The sequence below is a fragment of the Cetorhinus maximus genome, chromosome 1 (genome assembly GCF_964194155.1).
Source record: "Cetorhinus maximus chromosome 1, sCetMax3.hap1.1, whole genome shotgun sequence".
Taxonomy (NCBI): Eukaryota; Metazoa; Chordata; class Chondrichthyes; order Lamniformes; family Cetorhinidae; genus Cetorhinus; species Cetorhinus maximus.
Window position 1 is genome coordinate 62,931,360 of NC_135879.1, and position 23,484 is coordinate 62,954,843.

At 42.5% G+C, this 23,484-nt stretch overlaps 1 protein-coding gene across 1 annotated transcript; it reads left to right on the forward strand.

Moving 5' to 3' along the window:
* Nucleotides 1-89: 89 nt before the first annotated feature.
* On the forward strand, nt 90-17,115 carry rps3a (ribosomal protein S3A). Its single transcript, XM_078541264.1, has 6 exons — nt 90-196; nt 737-840; nt 1,340-1,527; nt 5,532-5,740; nt 11,905-12,014; nt 16,960-17,115. Exons 1-6 carry the CDS (start codon nt 135-137, stop codon nt 17,082-17,084), a joined length of 798 nt encoding a protein of 265 aa, XP_078397390.1. The 5' UTR covers nt 90-134; the 3' UTR covers nt 17,085-17,115.
* The last annotated feature ends 6,369 nt before the right edge of the window (nt 17,116-23,484 follow it).

The following is a 23,484-nucleotide window of genomic DNA, read 5'->3' on the forward strand; positions in this document are numbered from 1 at the left end:
GCGCTGTCGGAGCGCCTGCCTATTGGACCGTTCCTGTCTCCCAGTTCTCGCGGGATTTCCCGCACTTTGCCCCGTGACCGAGCAAAAGTCTCGCGCTAACTCCTCCTCTTCCTCTTCCCAGCTCTTCGAGCAACATGGCGGTCGGTAAAAACAAGAGACTGACCAAAGGAGGTAAAAAGGGAGCCAAGAAGAAGATGTAAGTGTGCCAAAATCGGGTGAGCGGCCATCCGCTCATCCTTTTCAGTAGGGATCGTGCGCGATATGGGAGATAATCCGGGGGATGGCGTTGATATTTAGGGGATTGTGGTACTGGTGAGTGCGGGGAGGGAGAGGAAAGGAACGGTGGCCGCCGGGCCTGGGCTGCGAGGCTGCTCTGGACCTGCTTTACAAGCGCGAACGGAGACCTGTGCCGCCGGGTGTGGCGGTTAGGGATCGCGAAAACTATAAAAGGAAATGTCCGATGTAACTGAGCCGGTTGAGTCTGGCCAAACCTCGGAACTGAGAGCGCGGGCTCCCCGGAACAGGATATGTAGCCCCGGTGTAAGAAGAGTTGGTCTTTATCTTCCTGGCGTCGTTCGGAGAGCTCTCGCCAGGTGCGGCTGTACCTCGGGGTTTTTCACCGAGCAAATTGAACCGGACACAGGTTGCTTACGTTCAGTTGCGAGTCGATTGCAACTGAACCAGGGAACTGCGATTCCAGTACTTTTCTGAATCTTGTTACAACGTGTTTTTACAGCGTGGACCCCTTCTCCAAAAAGGATTGGTACGATGTTAAGGCTCCAGCGATGTTTAACATTAGGAACCTGGGCAAAACCTTGGTTACCAGGACCCAGGGAACTAGTAAGTATTTAGATCCTTAAGAATGACATAATGAGGTTATCTCTTGAGCATATTTAAGCCTTCAGAAAATATTAACCCTGACTTGCATTTTTTTAAATAATTCATGAAAACATGTTGTAGCTAAAATTTCTGCACTAAAAGTAAGACCAAGAATTTTGTGGGTGGGGGATGAAGTGCAAAACCTGTATCTAAATCATACCTCTTGTTTTCCAAAAGTGCCAAAAACCTTCAACTAGTGAAATACTTTTAAGTACAGTCACTGCAGTGAAACCTTATAGATTCCTCCTGAGCAGTGGATTCCTCTTTCTGTTTGATAATGGGAGTATGCATGATATCTTATTTCGGCCCTGGATGACCCAATAATAACTGGGTCCATCCTGACGTTCCCATCAGTATCTCCTGAAAAATTAATTTTGTAAAACTGGGTGCTGCTAGGTTAAATGTTGAATCTGTATTCTCCAATGTGTTAATTTGCCTTGTTTTCTCAACTATCACGTAGAAATTGCCTCAGAAGGCTTGAAAGGCCGTGTATTTGAGGTGAGTCTTGCTGATTTGCAGAACGATGAAGTGGCCTTCCGTAAATTTAAGCTGATCGTGGAGGACGTTCAGGGCAAAAACTGTCTGACCAATTTTCATGGCATGGACTTAACACGTGATAAGATGTGCTCTATGGTTAAAAAATGGCAGGTAAGTTTATCAATCAGCGTGTCCGGGATTAGAGTTGTGAATTTCACTGCTCTTGATTTTCTTTAGTGCCAAGTCAACCAGATGAATTCAGAAATACGGTGCAGTTAATGTGAAACCACTACCAAGGACCAAAATTACAATGGATGATCTGTATTTTGTATATATGTTTAGTTCCATGAAAATGTTAAATTTGAACGGGACAGATTTGGCTTGTTTCAGATTTGACTTTCCATAATCTAATGTACTTACGTCTGAAGTGTTTTATACTTCATACTGAAGTGTTATAACCCTTACTTCTGCCTCAACTGGGGGCTTTTTGCGGCTGCAGCACATAGTTGCCCTCGCTCAAAACTTTGCCGTGGTGGCTTGTCTTCATTTGAACCCAAAGTGATCACAGGGAAGCTGTTTGTCCTTGGAGGCCATAAGACATAGGAGCAGAAATTAGGCCTTTCGGCCCATCGAATGTGCTCCGCCATTTAATCATGGCTGATAAGTTTCTCAACCCCATTCTCCCGCCTTCTCCCCGTAACCTTTGATCTCCTTACCAATCAAGAACCTATCTATCTCCGTCTTAAATACACTCAATGACCTGGCCTCCACAGTCTTCTGTGGCAATGAATTCCATAGATTCACCACTCTCTGGCTAAAGAAGTTTCTCCTCATCTCTGTTCTAAAAGGTCTTCCTTTTACTCTGAGGCTGTGCCCTCGGGTCCTAGTCTCTCCTAATGGAAACATCTTCCCCATGTCCACTCTATCCAGGCCTTTCAGTATTCTGTTTCAATCAGATCCCCCCCATATCCTTCCAAACTCCATCGAGTAGAGACCCAGAGTCCTCAAACGTTCCTCATATGTTAAGCCTTTCATTCCTGGGATCGTTCTCCTGAACCTCCTCTGGACCCTCTCCAGGGCCAGAACATCCTTCCTGAGAAAAAGGGGCCCAAAATTGCTCACAATATTCTAAATGTGGTCTGACCAGAGCCTTATAAAGCCTCAGCAGCACATCCCTGCTTTTATACTCTAGTCCTCTTGAAATAAAAGCCAACATTGCATTTGCCTCCCTAACTACCAGCTCAACTTGCAAGTTAACCTTAAGAGAATCCTGGACTAGGACTCCCAAGTCCCTTTGCACTCCAGATTTCTGAATTCTCTCCCCATTTAGAAAATAGTCTATGCCTCTATTCTTCCTACCAAAGTGCATGACCTCACACTTCCCCACATTGTATTCCATCTGCCACTTCTTTGCCCATTCTCCTAACCTGTCCAAATCCTTCTGCAGCCTCCCCACCTTCTCAATACTACCTGTCCCTCCACCTATCTTTGTATCATCTGCAAACTTAGCCAGGATGCCCTCAGTTCTTTCATCTAGATCATTAATGTATAAAGTGAAAAGTTGTGGTCCCAACACTGACCCCTGCGGAACTCCACTGGCTGCCATCCTGAGAAGGACCCCCTTATCCCTGCTCTCTGCCTCCTGCCAGACAGCCAATCTTCTATCCATGCTAGTACCTTGCCTCTAACATCATGGGCTCTTATCTTACTGAGCAGCCTCCTGTGTGGCACCTTGTCAAAGGCCTTCTGGAAGTCCAAGTAGATAACATCCACTGGCTCTCCTTTGTCTAACCTACTCATTACCTCCTCAAAGAATTCTAACAGATTTGTCAGGCATGACCTCCCTTTGATGAAACCATGCTGACTTTGCCTTATTTTACCATGCACTTCCAAGTATTCTGAAATCTCCTCCTTAATAATGGACTCTAAAATCTTATCAACGACCGAGGTCAGGCTAATCGGCCTGTAATTTCCCGTCTTTTGCCTCACTCCCTTCTTAAACGGTGGGGGGGGGTTACATTAGCGATTTTCCAGTCCTCTGGGACCCTCCCTGACTCGAGTAATTCCTGAAAGATCACCACTAACGCCTCCACTATCTCTTCAGCTATGTCCTTCAGAACTCTGGGGGTCCATCTGGTCCAAGTGATTTATCCACCTTCAGACCTTTCAGTTTTCCTAGCACCTTCTCCTTGGTAATGGCCACCATACCCACCTCTGCCGCCCGACTCTCTTGAACTTTGGGGATGTTACCCATGTCTTCCACCGTGAAGACTGACGCAAAGTACCTATTCAGTTCCTCCGCCATTTTTTTGTTCCCCACTACTACTTCTCCAGTGTCATTTTCCAGCGGCCCAATGTCCACTTTTGCCTCTCTCTTACCCTTTATATATCTAAAAAGGCTCTTGCAATCTTCTTTTATATTACTGGCTAGTTTACCCTCATATTTAATCTTCTCCCTCCTTATTTCTTTTTTAGTTGTCCTCTGTTGGTCTTTGTAGGTTTCCCAATCCCCTGGTTTCCCACTGCTCTTCGCCGCATTGTATGCTTTCTCTTTAGCTTTTATGCTGTCCCTGACTTCCCTTGTCAGCCATGGTATCCTCGTCCTCCCTTTAGTATGCTTCTTCTTCCTAGGGATGAATTTTTGCTGTGTCTCCCAAATTACTCCCAGAAACTCCTGCCATTGCTGTTCCACTGTCTTTCCTGCTAGGCTCATCTCCCAGTCAATTCTGGCCAGCTACTCCTTCATGCCTCTGTAGTTGCCTTTATTCAACTGTAATACCGTTACATCTGATTCCAGCTTTTTCCTCTCAAATTGCAGGGTAAATTCTATCATATTATGGTCACTTCCTCTTAAGGGTTCCTTCACCTTAAGCTCCCTTATCAAATCTGCCTCATTACACATCACTAAATCTAGAATTGCCTGTTCCCTAGTGGGCTCCACCACAAGCTGCTCCAAAAAGCCATCTCGTAGACATTCTACAAATTCCTTTTCTTGGGATCCATTACCAACCTGATTTTCCCAGTCTACCTGCATATTGAAATCCCCCATGGTCACCCCATCTCATCCAAACACATCAATGTTACCATGGGTGGGATTTAATCCAGGTGGCAAGCTGGCAATGCACCCACCTCGGATCAACGAGGGACCAAAGGCCAATGATTGAGGGCAGGATGATGGTCATGGGGTAGGGGTGGGTGGAGATTGGAGAGATGGGCAGAGAAAGTGGCTTTAAGCAGCCTGATCCCATTCCGATGTCAGGACCCTCAATCAGACACCGAGGGCCTTTGTATTAGGGCAACTACTCATACCTGGCTTATACCAGCGGCAGCAGGGTGAAGCCCTTAAGTGGGCATTAATTACCCACTCGAAAACCTCAATTAACATCCAGGCTGGAAGGCCATCCACACGGGCCTTGCTGCCTTGAAATTAATCGAGTGAAGGCAACAGGTTCTTCACCTCCAAACTTGCGCTATGGGTGGGCACTAAATTTGACCCATTTATGTGTACATCTTCCAGCAGGAATGAGAATCCTTTCATTTTGTTTTCTTGAGTATCAACTATTGATCACTGATAGCTCCCCTAACTGATTCAGTTGGTCATTGATCCCTGTTCCAGGGACTTAATGCACATCTAGGTTGACACTGGAATGCAGTACTGAGCTACTATTGGGGAGGTGTTATTAGGTGAAGCATTAAATTGCAGCCCTGTGAAGTGAACATAAAGGATCTGGAGGCACAGTTTGAAGAGCAGGGGAGTTTTTGAGTTTCCTGGCCAATATTTATCCCTCAGCTGAGGAAACTGATGACCTAGGCATTTCTTTCATTGCTCTTTGTGGGGCCTTATGTGAAGATTAGCTACTGCATTTATATTACAACAGTGCCTAGACTTTAGCACTCGTTTACTTTCTTTCCTCTTCCCCCAACATTGGCAGTGAGGATAACTCCATCAACTCTTGACCCATCTTGTTTGTCCAACTAAATTCAGATTGTGGTTTATGCTTAGAATTGATTGAAGGCTTACATATACATACATACATAAAAACAACATCCGTAGCTGTTCTTTTTGAAGTGTAGTCACTGTTGTATATATGGAAGTAATGTTCTACGGTTTTGTTAATCTGACATTAGTACTGTGAATTGTACTCATGAAATTTCTTAATTTATTCTAATTGTAGACCATGATTGAAGCCCATATTGATGTCAAAACCACAGATGGATACTTGCTGCGCCTCTTTTGTGTAGGATTCACAAAGAAGCGCACCAACCAGATTCGTAAAACCTCCTATGCACAACACCAGCAGGTCCGCACGATCCGCAAGAAGATGGTGGAGATCATGACTCGCGAAGTGCAAACCAATGATCTCAAGGAGATTGTCAACAAGTTGTGAGTAATCTGACAAACAGATTTTATGTTCTGACATGTTTTTAAGACTTTCTTAGGTGGCTTTTCCCTGGAGTAAAATTGAAATATAAGTGCTAAATATATGGCAAATTGCTCTTGTTGGTAGGCTTTTTTTGTACTAGCATGAATTTTGAGTCTGGGCAGTTGCAACTCAAGCCACTTCAGCATGGGTTGTTAGTCATAGAACTGTTTCTGGATGTTGGACACTTGATTTTGGAAATTGAATTGAAACACTTGTTCTCACTTTTATATACTCATATAACTACCATGTTGATTATACCATGTCCAACTAAATTTTGGTAGAGCCTCGACTATTAGAACTATGTGCCTGTTGTTAAAGTTCACTAAAAACCTGTGTATCCTGTGATTTCACACTCCCAAATGCCATCTATCATTACGGCATTAGTTAACTTAATTGCCCTATGTCCAGGCCTCAGCTGTTTTCCTAAACAGCCATTTTCAGAAACAATAAAGTTACCATTACTCTGCTAGTGTATTCTACAAGCTGTCAACTGGTAGGAAAGACATAGAGGAGCAAATTTGCAGGGAAATGAGGGATATGCAAGAACTATAAAGTAGTGATAATGATAGTAAACAGAGAGGGGGAAGACTTTCTGGAAAGTGTTCAGGAGAATGCATTAGATGTTTCCGGGCCAACAAAGAGGGAAGTGTATCTGGTTCTGGAGAAAAGTGGAACTGGCTCAAGTGTCAGTAGGGGAACGTTGAGGGAACAATGATAACATCAAGGTGTAGGGAAAGGGTAAGGAGCAATTGAAGTAAAAATAGTAAATTGGAATTAAAGATTGGCAGGCAAAATTACCAGAACCATTGGGTGCCTTTCAAAGAGGGGACAGTTTGGGTACAGTTGAGGTACATTCCCACAAGGACAACCAAAGTCAGAGCTCCTTGGATGACAAGGAGTAAGATACCTAAGGAAGGATACGCTTACCATAGAGGGAGTGCAGTGAAAGTTGACCAGACTGACCCCTGGGATGGTGGGATTGTCCTTTGAGGAGACTGGGCCTGTATCCTCTAGAGTTTAAAAGAATGAGAGGTGCTTTCGTTATATACAAAATTATCAAAAGGCTAGATACAGGAAGGATTTTTTTCCCTGGCTTGTTGGTTGGGGGTGGGGGGGGTGAATTTAGAACCAGGGGACAATCTCAAAATAAGAGGTAGGTCATTTAGGACAGATTAGGAATTTCTTCACTCAGGGTAGTGAACCTTTGGAATTCCCTACCACAAAGGGCGTCATATAAGTATATTCTAGACAGAGATCAATAAAATTCTAGATATTAAAGATATCCAGGGATGTGAGGATTGTGCAGGAAAATGGCTATGATCTAGCTGAATGGCAGGGCAGGCCTGAGGGACCAAATGGCCTACTCTTATATTCTGTGTTCAAAGTCATAGCGAAAGGCAATATAGGATGGTAAAGAGGAGGTATTAAAGGTTAGCTGTGTTCAAAAGTTGTTAAGTTGCCCCAGAACCAAATGGGATGCATCCAAAGATGCTGAGGGGAAAAAAGGGTGCAAATTATGGAGATATGGGCCATAATCTTCCAATCCTCCTCGGGTGGGGGGGGAGGTGGCAGTGCCAGAGGACTAGAGAATTAAAATTGCTACAGGCCTGTTCTTAAAAAAAAAGGGTGTAAGGTTAAACCCAACCACTAAGCCCTGCCAGTTTAACTTTAGTGGTGGGAAAGCGTTTAGAACCAATAATTCAGGACAACAGTCACTTGGGAAAGTGTAGATTAACTTGGGGAATGCCAGCACATCTTGTTATGGGCAAATAGTGTTTCACTACTTTGATTTGAGTTTTTTGAGGTAACAGCTGGTTCATGAGGGCAGTGTGGTTGAGGTGTATGTGGACTTCCAAAAGGACTGTGGTGAAGTGTCACTTAATAGAGTTGCCAGCAAAGTTGAAGCCCATGGAATAAAAATGAAGTGGATATGAAGTTGGCTAAGTAACAGGAAACAACGATGAATGGTTGGTTTTTTGGACTTGAGTAAGAGATACAGTGGAGTTTCCCAATGGTAGGGTACTAGAAACATTGCTTTAGTCTATATATGAATGACCTAGACTTGGATTTGTAGGTCAGAATTTACAGATGACACAAAGTTTGGAAGTATTATATACCCTGAGGAGGGTAGTGACAGACTTCAAAAGGACATAGGCTGGTGGTGTGGCTAGACACATGGAAGATGAAATTTAATGCAGAAAAGTATGAAGCGATGCATTTTGATAGGAAGATTGAGGAGAGACAATATAAAATTAAAGCATAAGTTCTAAAGGGGGGTGTAGGAGCAGACTGATGGTCTATGTGCACGAATTGTTGAAGGTGGCAGAGCTAATTGAGAAAGTATTTTAAAAAGACATAGAAGTTCCTAGGTTCTTTAAACAGGGGCATAGAGTATAAAAGTGTGGAAGTTATTTTGGACCTTTATAAAACTTTAGTTTAGCCTCAACTGGTATACTCTGTCCAATTCTAGGTATTGTGCTTTAAGAAGGATGTGAACGCTTTATAGAGGATCCAAAAAGATTTACAAGAACAGTTCCAAGCATGAGGGTCTTCAATTGAAAAGACATTGGAGAAGCTGGGTTTGTTCTCCTTTGAGATTTGATATGTACTCGAAATCATGAGGAGTCTAGACATAGTAGATAAAGAGAAACTATTCTCATTGGCAGAAAGGTCAGGAACCAAAGGATATAAATTTAATGATTGGCAAAAGAATCAGTGACAGCATGGTGGAAACATTTTCGTAGAAAGTGGTTAGGATCTGGAATGCACAGCATGGTGGAGGCAGATACAATTGGGACTTTCATAAAGGAGTTGGGTAAGCATCTAAAGAGAAATTTGCAGGGTTTGGGGACAGGGCAGGAGAGTGGGACTAGCCAAGTTGCTCTTGTAGAAAGTTGGCATGGACATGACTGGCCAAATGGCCCCCTCCTGTGCTGTAACCATTTTATGATGATGAAGGTTTTGTGTGGTGAGGTTGCAAAGCTGGCGGAGGTTTACAGGATTGGATGTTGAGTAAGCAATTTGACAAGATAGGCCTGTGAAGGGTTAAGATTGGTGGAGAGGTAAAAGTTGATTATTGTTAGCAAACGTGGCAGCTATCCCATTTTGCATGATGTCACCAAGAGGCACTGAAATTCTGGGGTTTGGAAACTTGGCTGAAATAAGCTATTTCTGGAGATCCTCTAGTTAGAAGTTGATTGTTAAATGTAGAACTGTAAGAATGAGATATAGAAACGAATGATTATAGTTGATTGTGTCAACAGCTGGAAGAGGTGAAGAAGGGTGAGATAATGTGCCACCATCACATGGATGTCATTTTTGACTTTGGTTTCACTCATTTTGTTTGCCATGGGTATGGAACTTGACTGAAGAGATTCAAACAAGGTCATGAACAGCAGAGTTTTGGATGACCAAATTTATGAAGGATGGAAGTATTGCAATAGATAAGTCTCGAAGTCCAGGCATGGTTAAAAGTTTCAGCAGCAGATGACCTGAAGCAAAGGGGTAGATATTCAAGGGGTGGAAATAGGTGGTCTCTCTGATGGCGTGAATATATAGTCAGAAGCTCATCTGCGGGTCGAATATGGCACCAAGGTTGCAAACCGTCTGAGCCTGAAACAATTGCCAGGAAGAGGGGTGGAGTCAGTGGCTACTGAACAGATCTTGCGGTGGGGATCAAAGGCATGGTTTGGGTCTTCCTAGCATCTAGTAGCAAATTTCTGCTCATCTGACCCAGTCTCTTCCAACCTATATCCACAAGTCTAGTGATCACTTCACCTATTTCCTTCCTGGCCCTCATTGTCTCGTTTTCACCTTGGGCATTTAGTTCCTTGATGTCTCCATTCCCACCAGGGTGGCCTATGGACCAGAACCCATTCATCCTCTTCCTGCCTCTTTGAACTTGTCCTTGCAATGAACAACAACTCTGACTCTACTGGCTTCCTCCAAATTAAACGTGTTACTATTGAAACCTGTGAGCTATGCTTATCATGGGATGCATGGAATATTCCTTTTACCACATTTGATGACTATTAGTGCCAGTTCCTGCTTTTGCCTCAAAACTGGAAAATTTCGTCATCTTTGCTTCCAATTTGCACTTCACTCTCATCTTTACATGGCCTGGGTCCAGTTGAGATTCTTCCCTTCCCTGACTTTTCTCTCTCCATTTCTGGGAACGAGCTGTCACTCAGTATCTATCTTATGCCTACTGACTCCCACAACAATCTTCATTACGCTTCCTCCCACCCAGTTCCCATAATGACTGTTCCATTCTCCTAGTTTCTCCATCGTATCTGTTCTGAGGAAGCCACCTTCCACATCAATGCCACCCATACTTGTTCAGTTCTCCTCCACTGTGATTGGCGCATCCGCCTTCACACCTCCCCCTCCTTTCAAGAACTTGATACAGTTCCCTTTGTTCTCGCCATCCACCTGCCCTGCCTCCTCATTCAATGATTGTCCTCTGCTATTTCCAGAGCAATGCCATCACCAAACACATCTTCCTGCCTGGCATTCCAAAGGATCTGGTCCCGGTGTACTGTTTTGGCTGCTGACATTGTGGTGGCATGAGACGCTATTCAGTTTGGAAGACCAAACAAACAATGGGTGATTGCTTTGCTGAGCATGTCCATTCAGTCTACATGCAAACTTCCAGGCACTTGCCAAAACATTCCCCGATGCCAATATTCCTTGCCTCCCTTGAGTCTCACCTTAACTGGGGTATCGTTCCATAGGACATTTCCACCATGCGCTCTGCACTGCTAAGAACTAGCTGGTGGAAATGGGCCATGGAACGGTGAGACAAAGTACAACAATCCATTGAATGCTACTAGATCTTTTCCATGTTTTGTGCAATATGGCATACATTTCCCCCCCTGAGTTTCCCCTGCTGAGCTTTGAAGTACATTATTTGGAATTGTCAAAAAGTAGAAGTTGATCTTCCAGTCAAGATGCTTGTCTCTTGTTTTTCTGAATCCCAGACTTGTGCTCACTTTGTTCTTGTTCATGTAAGATTCTGGGCAGCAGGCTCTATTATATGTCCTAACAAAGTTTTTTTAGACAGCAGTAATACAGACCATATTCAGGGGGAAATTGATCTTTTCTAAATTTTAAAATAAAACAGGTGAAATGGACATTTTGAATGGAGATAAAAACAAAAAGCTAAAAGCTTTTTCCCCCTCCCCCCATCCCCACCCCGTTTCTCCCCCCTCTTTTCAATAATTTATATAGATTCTTCTTTTCCCACCTATTTCCATTATTTTTAAATCTAAAACTAAAACTTTGTTAGTCTTTCCACCCCACCCCCACTAGAGCTGTACCTTGAGTATCCTGCCTTCCATTCTTAATTAGCACTTTTCTTAGATAATATCACCACCTTCAACACCTCTTTGATCCTTTTGTCTGTGACATCTTTTGATTATCTGCTCCTATCACTGCTTGCTTATCCCCACAATCACCCCACCCTCAACTTCTCTCCCCCCCCGCCCCCCACACCTTAGACCAGCTTATATTTCACCTCTCTCCTAACTATACTCAGTTCTGCTGAAGGGTCATGAGGACTCAAAACGTTAACTGATTTCTTCTCCACCGATGCTGCCAGAACTGCTGAGTTTTTCCAGGTAATTTCTGTTTTTATTTTGAATGGAGATGAGTGTACAGTTATATTGTCTGGCTGTTTTGACGATGAGAAATGGATGCATCACAGTTGTACCCCATGTTCTAAAGCCTGCTTTCCAGCAAGGTTCAGTCTGAGACACTATGCAGTTCTGTGCCCTGGCTGACATGACTATATAGAATTCAGCACAATTCAGATTTCAAACCATCCCTCATCTGTGATTGTTCTATAGTGAGTGACACACTTGTCAGTGGCTGCAGACCTCTATATTTAAGTTGTAGTATTCCTGTTTTCATAAACTTTCTTCCTAGTATACTTCAAATAATCTTTTACCTTGAGTAAATTCTGGAATATGCAAGTGCATGAATGAGTCTAGTACTCGCCGACCTTTGTTTGATGGCGTTTCTAGTATAGAGAACTGTAAAAGCTGGAAAAGGCCATTTGACCATTTAACTTGAATGTTGTTAGTTCCTGTAATGTTCTTAGCAGTCCAATTTTTGTTTTTTTTAGGATCCCAGACAGCATTGGTAAGGACATTGAGAAAGCATGCCAGTCCATTTACCCGCTCCATGATGTGTATGTTCGAAAAGTCAAGATGCTAAAGAAGCCCAAGTTTGAATGTAAGTGTGACTGACCTGTGCCTTTTTGTATTTGAAACGTTATGCTTTAGATCTTACAAGCACATCAAATCATGAATAGCATTAAACAAAATTAAAAGACAGTTATGGATACTGATGTCTAGAATGGAGAGATTAGATCTGGAAAATGGATGTCTTCCTATTTCGGGTATCCAGTATTTAAAACATTGGGTGGGAGTCTCTTCTGGATACCAAGTCTTCTATGACAAACATAATTGGTCTGGATTTGTTCACCTTTTAATGCAGAGATGCTTTGAAGTGAATGTGAAGTGGAAAGGAGCAGGAGAACACGCATGGCAAGAGGTTACTGAAAATTGAATGGAACTGAGTTTTCAGTATTTTTAGAGATGGAGGAGATTTGAGAGCAGGACCTGGGGAGCTGAAAGCTATGCCACTAATAGTGGAACATGGGAAGAATTTTTAATTTATTAGATAGCAAGGAGTCTGTGGATGAGGGTGGGAAAGCAGAACATGATACTTTGAGTTGTGAGCCAATGTCGGTTTACAGGAGTATGGACAGGAAGATGAGGGCTTTGGAGCAGTATCTACTTTTGCTATATTTGAATCCACAGCTGCATGTAAGAACTTCCTTACACACCTTTTATGGGCTCTGTCCTGCGCTCAAATTCACCGTTGAAATGGAGCAGTCAAATGAGCTTCCTTTCCTCTATATGCTAGTTGAGAAATCTGCCAATGGGTATTCTCCTGTCTACTGCAAGCCTGCCTTCAACTGTCAATATATGCATTGGGATTCCTACAGTTCCACATGCTAGAAGATTGGCCTTATTGGCCACCTCCTAAATAGGGCCTGGGCCATTTTCTCACCGTGCAAGCTTGAGGCTGAAGTAGGGCACATCAAAGCCATTCTGTGAGATAATGGCTACCCTAGTCAGCTGATTGCTCACTATACTGCACAAAGTCATGAATGGGCCTAAGGCTGCCACCTTCGATTCTGAAAATTGCCCAGTCTACCTCAGGGTAAGGTGTCCTAAATTTGAGCAATAGGTGAAGCTAGCTGTTTTACGCTGTTACTATGCAGTAGCAGCACAAATGGTATTGTCTACTAACAGGAAGACGCACTCAAGCTAGAAAGACATTCTGCCTACCACACAAATGAGTACTGTGGTATATGAATTTTAGTGTCAGTGTGATGCCAGGTATGTAGACCATATGTCCCAACGATTGTGGATTGTGTCAAACAGCACGCCCCTTCGGCTGTTCGCAACAGGCATAGTACAGACCATACCCAACCAGCCCATACTTGCAAAACTCAAACATAGTGTCCAACGTTAGTTTGATTCCATGATTGGGCAACACTTGCTAAACAATCCTGAGTGTGTCAAGAATTATGCTGAAAACCAATTTAAGGTAATCAGTTGGGCTTACAGTGTGACTTAACTTACACATGCTAGAAGCTATGTATGTTCACACATGGGTCCCTGTCCATTGTAGACAGAAGGAGCATGTCCATGCATTGTGCCTTTTTCAACTAAACTAAAGCTTGGGGGATAGTCATTCCCCATGGCAATGCCCTGATCAATTAGAGTTGACCTGCCTGGTTTGAATTTGAACAAAAGCTTGGCAATTAACTGTCCCCTGGTGCATTCTCCATGGCAATGCCTCTGCCAATCATTCCACTTGGCAACCAATTAGCACTCCTTTCTCATGGTATAAATTGTTGTTCCCTTTACTATTGGTATTGCAAAGTGTCCTGATGAGTGCAAGATGAAAAGCTTCAACAGCATGTCTTTTTTTTGCAAGCAACATTCAAGTTCAGTACAACCAAATGACTGCCAATATATATTGCATTCTTCATCTATTTGTTCAGTCTCCTTCAAAAACGAATATTTCTCAAACACCATTTACCTTTGACATTCATTCTGACCATCCTTAATGATCCTATGGATTTCTAAATCTCAAATTGTAAATTTTGAGAGCTTACCCACAACCGATAAGCTAAAGTGGGCTAGTTTACTTGTTTAATCCTTCTCTCCCTTATTGAACAAGGATGTCATATGTGTCACATGTGTGTTGCCAGCTATCACTAACTCGTGCCAACGCAGGATTGCCAGTCTGTGCTTGTACAGTGGCCAGTGCATCCGCTGAGCACCAATGCATCATTCTGCTGCGCCCAGCCTACCAGTACACCTCTGCGCATACGTGCAAGGCTTTTACATCTGTATGGACACACCACCTGCAATGTATATGACTGGAAGTTTAGGTTTAGCTTGAAGAACAATAAAGCTATGGACAGGGACAGATATCCTTCCAAATTCCAATGGTGAGCCAGCCAAATTCAGTAGAGTGCCCTGGCATACTATGCACATCTCTGGATCATGTATCAAATTGCTGAGCCTGCCAGAGAGGATAGGCTGAACCCCAATCTCCCGTGGGTAAAACTCATCCCAAAGGAGACCCTGCTTACACAGAAGTTGCATGAAATCACAAGAACCCAAATTGAGCAATAATAACACAGGATTTTGAATGTTGCGTAGCTGATCAAGAGCCATTAAAATACTTTGTGTAAAACACCCCTTATTTTATGACCGGACTTCAAGTCTGCTGTTAAATTTTATGCTTAAATTACATTTCCATGGAATTATTGCCTAATTTAAAAATAAAATGCTAAAACAAAAGTAGCCAGTTTTTTTCTTCTGACCACTTTACTGGTCTGCTGTTAACTCAAAAGATGAAAAATTGCAAATACAAGAAATCTGAAGTAAAGCCAAAATATTGAAAACACATAGTATGTCTGTTGGTATCTGAAAAGGGAAGACCACATTCCAGATATAGTCTTTGTCAGAGTAACAGTTGAACAGAAATCCTTTGCCCCTAACGCCCAATGGAATGTTGTGTTAGGTGACTTTAATGGGTGAGTTTGGAAAATAGCATCACAGTATTGCACAGGTATTCAGTTGTAACTTACTTAGGCTGTGGTTATGCAAATTACAGCTGGTATTTTTAGTGTATGTGTACATCTGAGTCCCCTGAATTCAGATTCTGGACTGGCAATAAAATATGTTAAAAACAGCATTTTAAGTTGTCTATACAAACCATGATGCGTTGGACCTACTTGTACAGCACAGTTAATATTGACGGCAGGTTTAAAATCGAGATTGCGGTTTAAGGTTTCACCTGTGGTCACTCCAGGATCTGGTGATTTATCCACCTTGTATTCTTCCTAGCTTTTATTAGAACCAGTATCTTCTATTTTTAATAACTCCACCCTCTGTTGACGGCCTGTGTAATTACTCCCATCACCATTTATATTAATTGATATAAAACATTTAATGTGCCAGAGCTTTATATTCCGCAATTGTATTTCCCCTTTCATCCCAATGCAATCCCACCAGTTCAATTTTTTTCGTTTTGTCTTTCTTGGTGCCAGTGTTCTCTTAATTTTTTTTAAGTGCTTATTAAAGCAGCATTATATTATCAGCAAGCCTATTCATGTTTCCTTTTTGTTCTTTCATTTTCCTTTCACTTCCCTATTATACTAGTATATTCTCATTTTTAGCATTAACTATATTTTATCCCTTTTGAGTTTTAATCTAGCCACAGAACTGTTTTTTTTTGGCTGCATCTCAGAGTTTACCCTATTTCCAGAACTCTTGTATCTTACTCCTTTCTACTCTCACATTGAACCGCACCAAGTTGATTGCTATTTCCCACTTGTTTTCCAACTTTTAAATAAACTATTTCTCCCTCCACATTTCCCAGAACTAAATCGAGCAGTGCTTATTGCTTTGAACTAAAACTTATTGACTCAGATATGAGGCCTGGTAGCATTCTCAGAAGCTATTTCCCCTCTTTAAACACAATCATCACCTTTTACCCATCTGTATTTGTACAATTGGCATTTATCCCTCTACTTCATTTCAATTCTTTAAGTAGACTATGATAGCCATTTGAATTTCCTTTTCTACTCATATATAACAGTGTGGATTCTATTTTAACATAACCCTCTAGAATATTGAGAATCTTTTCTTGTACTGCCCTCAGATCTTCTCTTAAGTTAATCAGCGATTTGAACTTTAGCCCTGTTCAAACATAAACTTTGCTTTTCAATTACATTGTATCCCGCTGTAATTACCAGTGCTGAGAACCATTTTATTTTCAGTGCTTTTGTATATTCATTCAATCCTCCCTCCCAATTTTTGCAGTATCAACCTTTTATTCTTAGTGACCCCTTTCAATTTCTGAGAATCATGCAGACCACATTTGATCTTATTGCTGAGGTAAAAGATCTTGGGTAGGATGGTGCCACAATTTACAACCCACAGTTAATGGGAAGTAGAAAATGGCCAGAATTAAATGGAAGGGATTTATGACCAAAGACTGTTGGATGACTAGGTTATGTGCCTAAAAAGTGTCGGGTGTTCATATTTTGTGGATCTTGTATTTGTAAACAGTAATTTAGTTGTGGTCTTACTAAGGTTTTTATAGCTTCATCTACATGTTCCCTCATCTTACACTCTTCAAGGTTTTGTTGATTTTGAGATATTGAACATTTTTAATAGGCAGAGAACATAAGAAATATGAGCAGGAGTAGGCAATTTGGCCCCCGGAGCCTGTTCTGCCATTCAGTAAGGCTTATCTAATTGTGGCCTTCCAAGTGCAGGCTTCCCCTCCATAAACTTTGACTCCTTTGTAGAGGTGATGGAGCTGTGGGGCACAGCAGCAATGGAGATGGTAAAAAAAAATGCCAGTTTTAACTAGAGTGGCTGAATCATTAGAAAACTAGTTAGATATATTCTAATTTTAGAATCATGGTAACCATCTATGGCTTAGTTATGAGAGATGGATGGACAAATGTTCTGACTGACTTTTACAAAATAAGCTTGTTAAATATGGATTTTATATGCCAGTTGGGCTGACCTGATCATGATGTACAATTAAGATAACTGAATAAAATATTTTCTTCTAGTGGGGAAACTGATGGAACTGCATGGTGAAGGAGGAAGTGGCTCAAGCAAACCATCAGGTGAAGAGACTGGTGCTAAAGTAGATCGAGCTGATGGATATGAACCCCCTGTCCAGGAAACTGTCTAAATATGTATAATAAAACATCTCTATCACTGCTTTTTCCTTGAATTTTATTCAATTTAATATGAATGTTAAGTTTTAAAATATTTCGGTAAATCAAATTTATGCAACCTGCCCTCATAATGTAATCCTTTAAACCCACCTATCTACTGGTATACCTGCGCTATATCCCTCCAAGGTCAGTACTATATAAACTTTCTGAACTGCAATGACCAAACACAACTGGGATTTATGCAATTGAAGCTGAACCACCACCACCGCCTCTTTTCTATTTCTTCGCCCTTGAGTTAAAGACCAACATTACATTAGCTTTTTTGTATCTGTGCAGTAGCTCTTGATTTGTTTACCGGGACACCCAAATCTTTCCTCCTCGATCGTTCTTGTTGAGAAAATACTTTTCTTTGATCTGAAGTGGATGGCTTTGCACTTACCCACGATGAATGCCTTTTGCCCACTCGTTTTATCTGTAGTCCTTTTTGTAATTCCTGTTTCCATCAATACAACTTAGTGTCTCCTGTCTCTTCAATGCCCCTGTTTTGGTTTCCATCCTATCCTTGCCTTCAGCTGAGTGTGTAAAGATTCAGCTGTGGGTTGGGATGTTCACTATATTGTAACTGAAACTTACCTAAAAGGTAAACAGCTTTTTAAAAACTGAAATGCGGGTGCAAGAGGATGAATTATAAATTAATTTTGTATTTTCTCCTGGTGAAATGTAGCGATTAACATTCAGTGAAAGTCTTAGATTTCTCTTCAAGTAGGACAGATTTTAAAATCAGTTGTCAGAATTATTTGGTGATATTTAGTGGTAATTAGTTCTGAGTCATAACTTGTCCTATACATTTTTTTAGTGTGGTCTAACTCCCTTTAAGATGCTTTTTTGATACTTTTACCTCTAATACTACAGCCCACATTTTGACCAGAGTCATAGAGGGATACAGCACAGAAAAAGGCCCTTTGGCCCATTGAGTCTGCTGGTCAAACAAGTAGCTAACTATTCCAATCCCATTTTCCAGCACTAGGCCCATAGCCTTGAATGCCATGGCATCGCAAGTGCACATCCAAATACTTCGTAAATGTGATGAGGGTTTCTGCCTCTACCACCCTTTCAGGCAGTGTGTTCCAGATTCCCACCACCCTCTGGGTGAAAAAATTCTTCCTCACATCCCCTCTAAACCTCCTGCCTCATACCTTAAATCTATGCCCCCTGGTTATTGATACCTCCACCAAGGGGAAATGTTCCTTCCTGTCTACCCTATCTATGCCCCTCATAATTTTATACACCTCAATCATCTCTGCTCCAGGGAAAATAACCCCAGTCTATCCAATATCTCCTCATAACTAAAACTCTCCAGCCCTGGGAACATCCTGGTAAATCTCCTCTGCACTCCCTCAAGTGCAATCACATCCTTCCTACAATGTGGATTCCGGAACTGCATGCAATACTCTAGCTGTGGCCTAACCAGCGTTTTATACAGTTCCAGCATAACCTCCCTGCTCTTATATTCTATGCCTCGGCTAATAAAGGCAAGTGTCCCATATGCTGCCTTAACCACCTTATCTACCTGCCCCGCTACCTTAAGATACCAGTGGACATGCACACCAAGGTTCCTCTGATCCTCGGTACTTCCCAGGGTCCTACTATTCATAGTGTATTCCTGTGCCTTGTTTGTTCCGCCCAAGTGCATCACCTCACACTTATCTAGATTAAATTCCATTTACCACTGATCTGACGAGCCCGCCTATATTCTATAATCTAAGGCTATCTTCCTCACTATTTACCACCCCACCAAATTTTGTGTCATCTGCGAATTTACTGATCAACCCTCTTACATTCGGGTCTAAATCGTTCATATATACCACAAACAGCAAGGGACACAACACCGATTCCTGTGGAACCCCACTGGACAGGCATCCAGTCTCAAAAACACCCCTCAACCATTACATCATCCTCTGCTTCCTGCCATTCAGCCAATTCTGGATCCAGTTTGCCAAATTGCCTTGGATCCCATGGGCTCTTACCTTCGTTATCAGTTTCCCATGTGGGACCTTACTGAAGTCCAAGTAGACTATGTCATGTGCCCTCATCTACACACCTGATCACCTCTGAAAAATTCAAATTGGTCAGACATGACCTCCCCTTAACAAAACCATGCTGACTGTCCTTGATTAATTCCTGCCTCTCCAAGTGTAGATTCATTCTGACTCTCGGAATTGCTTCCAAAATTTTCACCATTACTGATGTTAGACTGACTGGCCTGTAGTTCCCTGGTTTATCCCTTCCTCCCTTGAATAATAGTACAACATTGTCCTCCAGTCCTCTGGCACCTCTCCTGTGGACAGAGAGGTATTGAAAATTATTGCCAGCGCCCCTGCTATCTCCTCCCTTGTCTCTCTCAACAGTCTGGGATACATTTCATCGGGGCCTGGAGATTTATCTACTTTTAAGCCTGCCAGACCACTTAGAACCTCCTCCCTTTCGATGCTAATTTCTTTAATTATATCACAGTCCTTCTGCCTGATTTCCATACCTGCGTCCCTCTTACATGTGAACACCGACACAAAGTATTCATGTAGAACCCTTCTTATGTCCTTCCAGCTCCACACAAATTACCACTTTGGTCCTTAATGGGTCCTACTCTTTCCCTAGTTATCCTCTTACTCTTAATGTCCATTGTGTCTTCAATCATTTAAGGCATTAACTTCTATTAAGCTATTATCTTCCACTGGTGACAAATTAAGTCTGATCCAGTACTTGCAACATACCAGTAAACATCTCCTTGGTTCATTCCATGTGGCATAAACTGAATTGTATTGCACACAACAAAGGTTATGGAAGCCTGACACATCCCAGCTGTTGTCCTGCAGCCCTGGGTGCCAGAGCTAACTAATGCTTCATGAGCCAGAGTTAGAATAACCTGTGACAGTGGCATCTGCTGGCTAAATCCAATTAAGTCAATCCAGAACTGGGCAAAGCTCAGGCCAGTAGGATTCAAAGATATGATGGCCACTAAATTCTCTAATGAAGATAGTTGGCAGAGTTCAGTTTTAGAACAATGCTGATGGCATACCCTCGATTGTTGTGGTAGGGTTGATAAAATATCAACCCTTTATTGTCTATATTCACAACTAAAAATGAATCTGCTTACTGGATACCATTTAGGCAGGTAACAATCATCTCAAGATTATAAAACAGCTAAAATGAATACTGCAGGATGTGGAAAGTCATGGATTATTCATTAAACTGAAGGACTAGCTGCAACACTTGAAGCATAACACCATCCAACGTAGTGCAGCTCACTTGAGTAGGGCAGTTACTACTTCACTCAAAATCCACCGCCTCTAGCAATGGAATATTGGCTGCAGTACATAAAATCCTACAGGTTGTACTGCAGCAACTTCCACATGAACTGTACTAAAAAGGACAAGAGTGCAATATCATGGGCATACTGCCATCCCACAATTCATGCCAAAGTTATGCATAATTCTGATTTCGGATTTACATTGCCATTCCTTCATTGCTGGATCTGTATCCTGGAATTACCAACCTAGCATAGTCACCTAAAACACTGCAAGAGTTAAACAAGTGCGAAGATCTCATGGAGCAAGATTTTACGTGTCGGCGAGCGGGAGTGGGGCCTGCTCGCCGACATGTAAAATGATGCGCAGTGACGTTGGGCGGAACTCCCGATGCCACCGCGCCCCATTTAAATTATCAGGTAGGTGGTGGCGCAGCAAATTCAGCTGTGCACCTGCTGGCCTATCAATGGCCAATTGAGGCCATTGACAGAGTCAATTAAGTAATTAAAGGATCTGCCCATCCAACCTTAAGGTTGGCGGGCAGACCAGGAGCCCCGATGCGAATTAGAAAAAGAATGAAACCTCATCCACGGGTGGGATGAGGTATCATGTAGGTTTTTAAAAATTTTAATAAAGTTTTTGTAAAAATTATGGACATGTCCCAACTCATGTGACAGTGTCACATGAGGGGACATGTCAGGGAAGTTTTATTTTTCTATTTTTAGCTTTTTGACATTTAGAGCTGATCTCCCTGAGGCTGCACTTAGCCTCAGGGAGATGAGTGTGCTCTTTAGTGTACATGCGCAAAAGAGCACACTCTCGATTTTGGGAATCCCCCACCTGCACAGGAAGCACATAGTGCTTCCCTGTGGACGTCACGCTGGGCGGGCCTTAATTGGCCTGCCCACGTAAAATGGCGCTGCGCCCCTGATCAGGCGTGGCGATCGGAAGTGCACCTGTGCGGGCCCATCCTTCAACTTTGCCCCCAACCGGGGGAAAATCCTGCCCATAGACTTCTTTGCCACCATGATTGAGACAATCTGATAAACTGCCATGGTGCATCTCCCACGAGCCCATCTGACCAAACCATCTGACTGCCCTAACCTTGAACTTGTATCTTCCTAGTTTCCCTCCTAGTTCCCCTCAAGTCATCTCTTGAGTTCATGACCATAAGACCCACCTCCTGTTCCCTTAATCTTATTCCCACTAAACTGATGATCATCCACCTTAGCCTCTTGACTTTGAAATTCTCATCCTTGTTTTCATGTTTTCAAACCCCTCCAGGGCTTTGCTCCTCCTGATCTATGTAATGTCTTTCAGCCCCACAATCCTCTGAGCTACCTTATCTCCTCTAATTCTGGCCTCTTGTGCATTCCTAATTATAATTGCTCCACCATTGGTGGCCATATGTTCAGTTGCCTAGGCCCTAAACTCTGGAATACCACCCCTACACCTCTCCACTGCACTTCCTCCTTTAAGACGGTTAACACCTATTCTTTGACCAAGCTTTTGGTTATCTGACCTACTATGTCCTTATCTGACTCGGTGTCATACTTTGTTTTATAATGTTCCTGTGAAGTACCTAGGATGTCTCATAGTTTTAAAGGCGGGATATAAATATAAGTTAAGAAAGCCAAACACTAACACCAGAAGTTAACGAGGGTTGGGAAATAAATGCATTCTTTTGTGCATAGCCCACATCTGGAGACACGATGTCAAATCCCTTCAGCAGCTAGGGAATATGTATTCAGTTAGTTAAATAAATCTGGAATAAAAAGTTAATATCAGTAATTGTGATCATGAAATTGCAAGCTTGTCATACAAACCCATCTGGTTCACAAATATCCTTCAGGAAAAGAAACCTACCGGCCTTACCCAATTAGGTCTAATTATGACCTCAAATACACAGTAAGGTGGTTGACTCTCAACTGCTTTCTGAAATAGCCTAGCAAGCCATGGCTGCAACATAGGTACACCTAGCTCAGTTGATGCTGCAAGGGTCTCCTCATGAACATCTGGAGACTTATGCCAAAATTGGGAGAGTTGTCCCACAGACTAATCAAAGCATCATCCTGACATAGTTATACTATCAATATCCTGTGGGCTGCCATTGACCAATATTGAACTGGACTAGCCATATAAATATTGTGGCTACAAGAGTAGGTCAGTGGCTAAGAATCCTGTGGTGAATAACTCACCTCCTGACTCCCTAAGGCCTGTCCACCATCTCCAAGGCACAGGTGAGGAGTGTGATGGAATACTCTCCACTTGCTTGAATGAGCGCAGCCCCAACAAATTTAAGAAACTTCACACTAACCAGGTCAAAGCAGCCTGCTTGACTGGGACCCTATCCACAAACATTCACTCCACCAATGACACACAGTAGCAGCAGTGTGTACCATCTACAAGATGCACTGCAGAAACTCACCCAGGCTCCTTAGACAGCACCTTCCAAACCCACGACCACTATCATCTAGAAGGACAAAGGCAGCAGGCATATGGGAACATCACCACCTGGAAGTTCCCCTTCAAGCCACTCACTTGTCTGTCCAACCTTTCCTCATAAGACAATCCACCCAATCCAGGGATTAGTCTGGTAAACCTTCTCTGAACTGCTTCCAATGCATTTACATCTTTCCCTAAATAAGGTGACCAAAACTCTCCTCCAAATGTGGCCTCACTAGTGCCCTGTACAACTGAAGCATAACCTCCCTACTTTTGCATTCAATTCCCCACGCAATAAATGATAACAATACACAAGATAAGATCACATGGAGTTAGGGGTAATATATTAGCTTGGATAGAGCATTGGCTAACCAACAGAAAGCAGAGAGTTGGGATAAAGGGGTATTTTTCTGGATGGCAAGCTGTAACTAGTGGGGTGCCATAGGGTTTGGTCCTTGGGCCCCAACTATTTACAATCTATATTAATGACTTGGATTCAGGGATAGAAGGTACTATAGCTAAATTTGCAGATGACACCAAAATAGGTGGGAAAAAAAGTTGCAATGAAGAAATAAGAAATTTAAATGGATATGGACAGGTTAGGTGAATGGACCAAAATTTGGCAGATGGAGCTTAACGTGGATAAGTGTGAGGTTATCCATTT

Coding starts and splice junctions, on each gene's coding strand:
- rps3a (XM_078541264.1), top strand. CDS start 135: ATGGCGGTCGGTAAAAACAAGAGACTGACCAAAGGAGGTAAAAAGGGA. Junction 841..1,339: donor TACCAGGACCCAGGGAACTA/GTAAGTATTTAG, acceptor ACTATCACGTAG/AAATTGCCTCAGAAGGCTTG. Junction 12,015..16,959: donor AAAGAAGCCCAAGTTTGAAT/GTAAGTGTGACT, acceptor ATTTTCTTCTAG/TGGGGAAACTGATGGAACTG.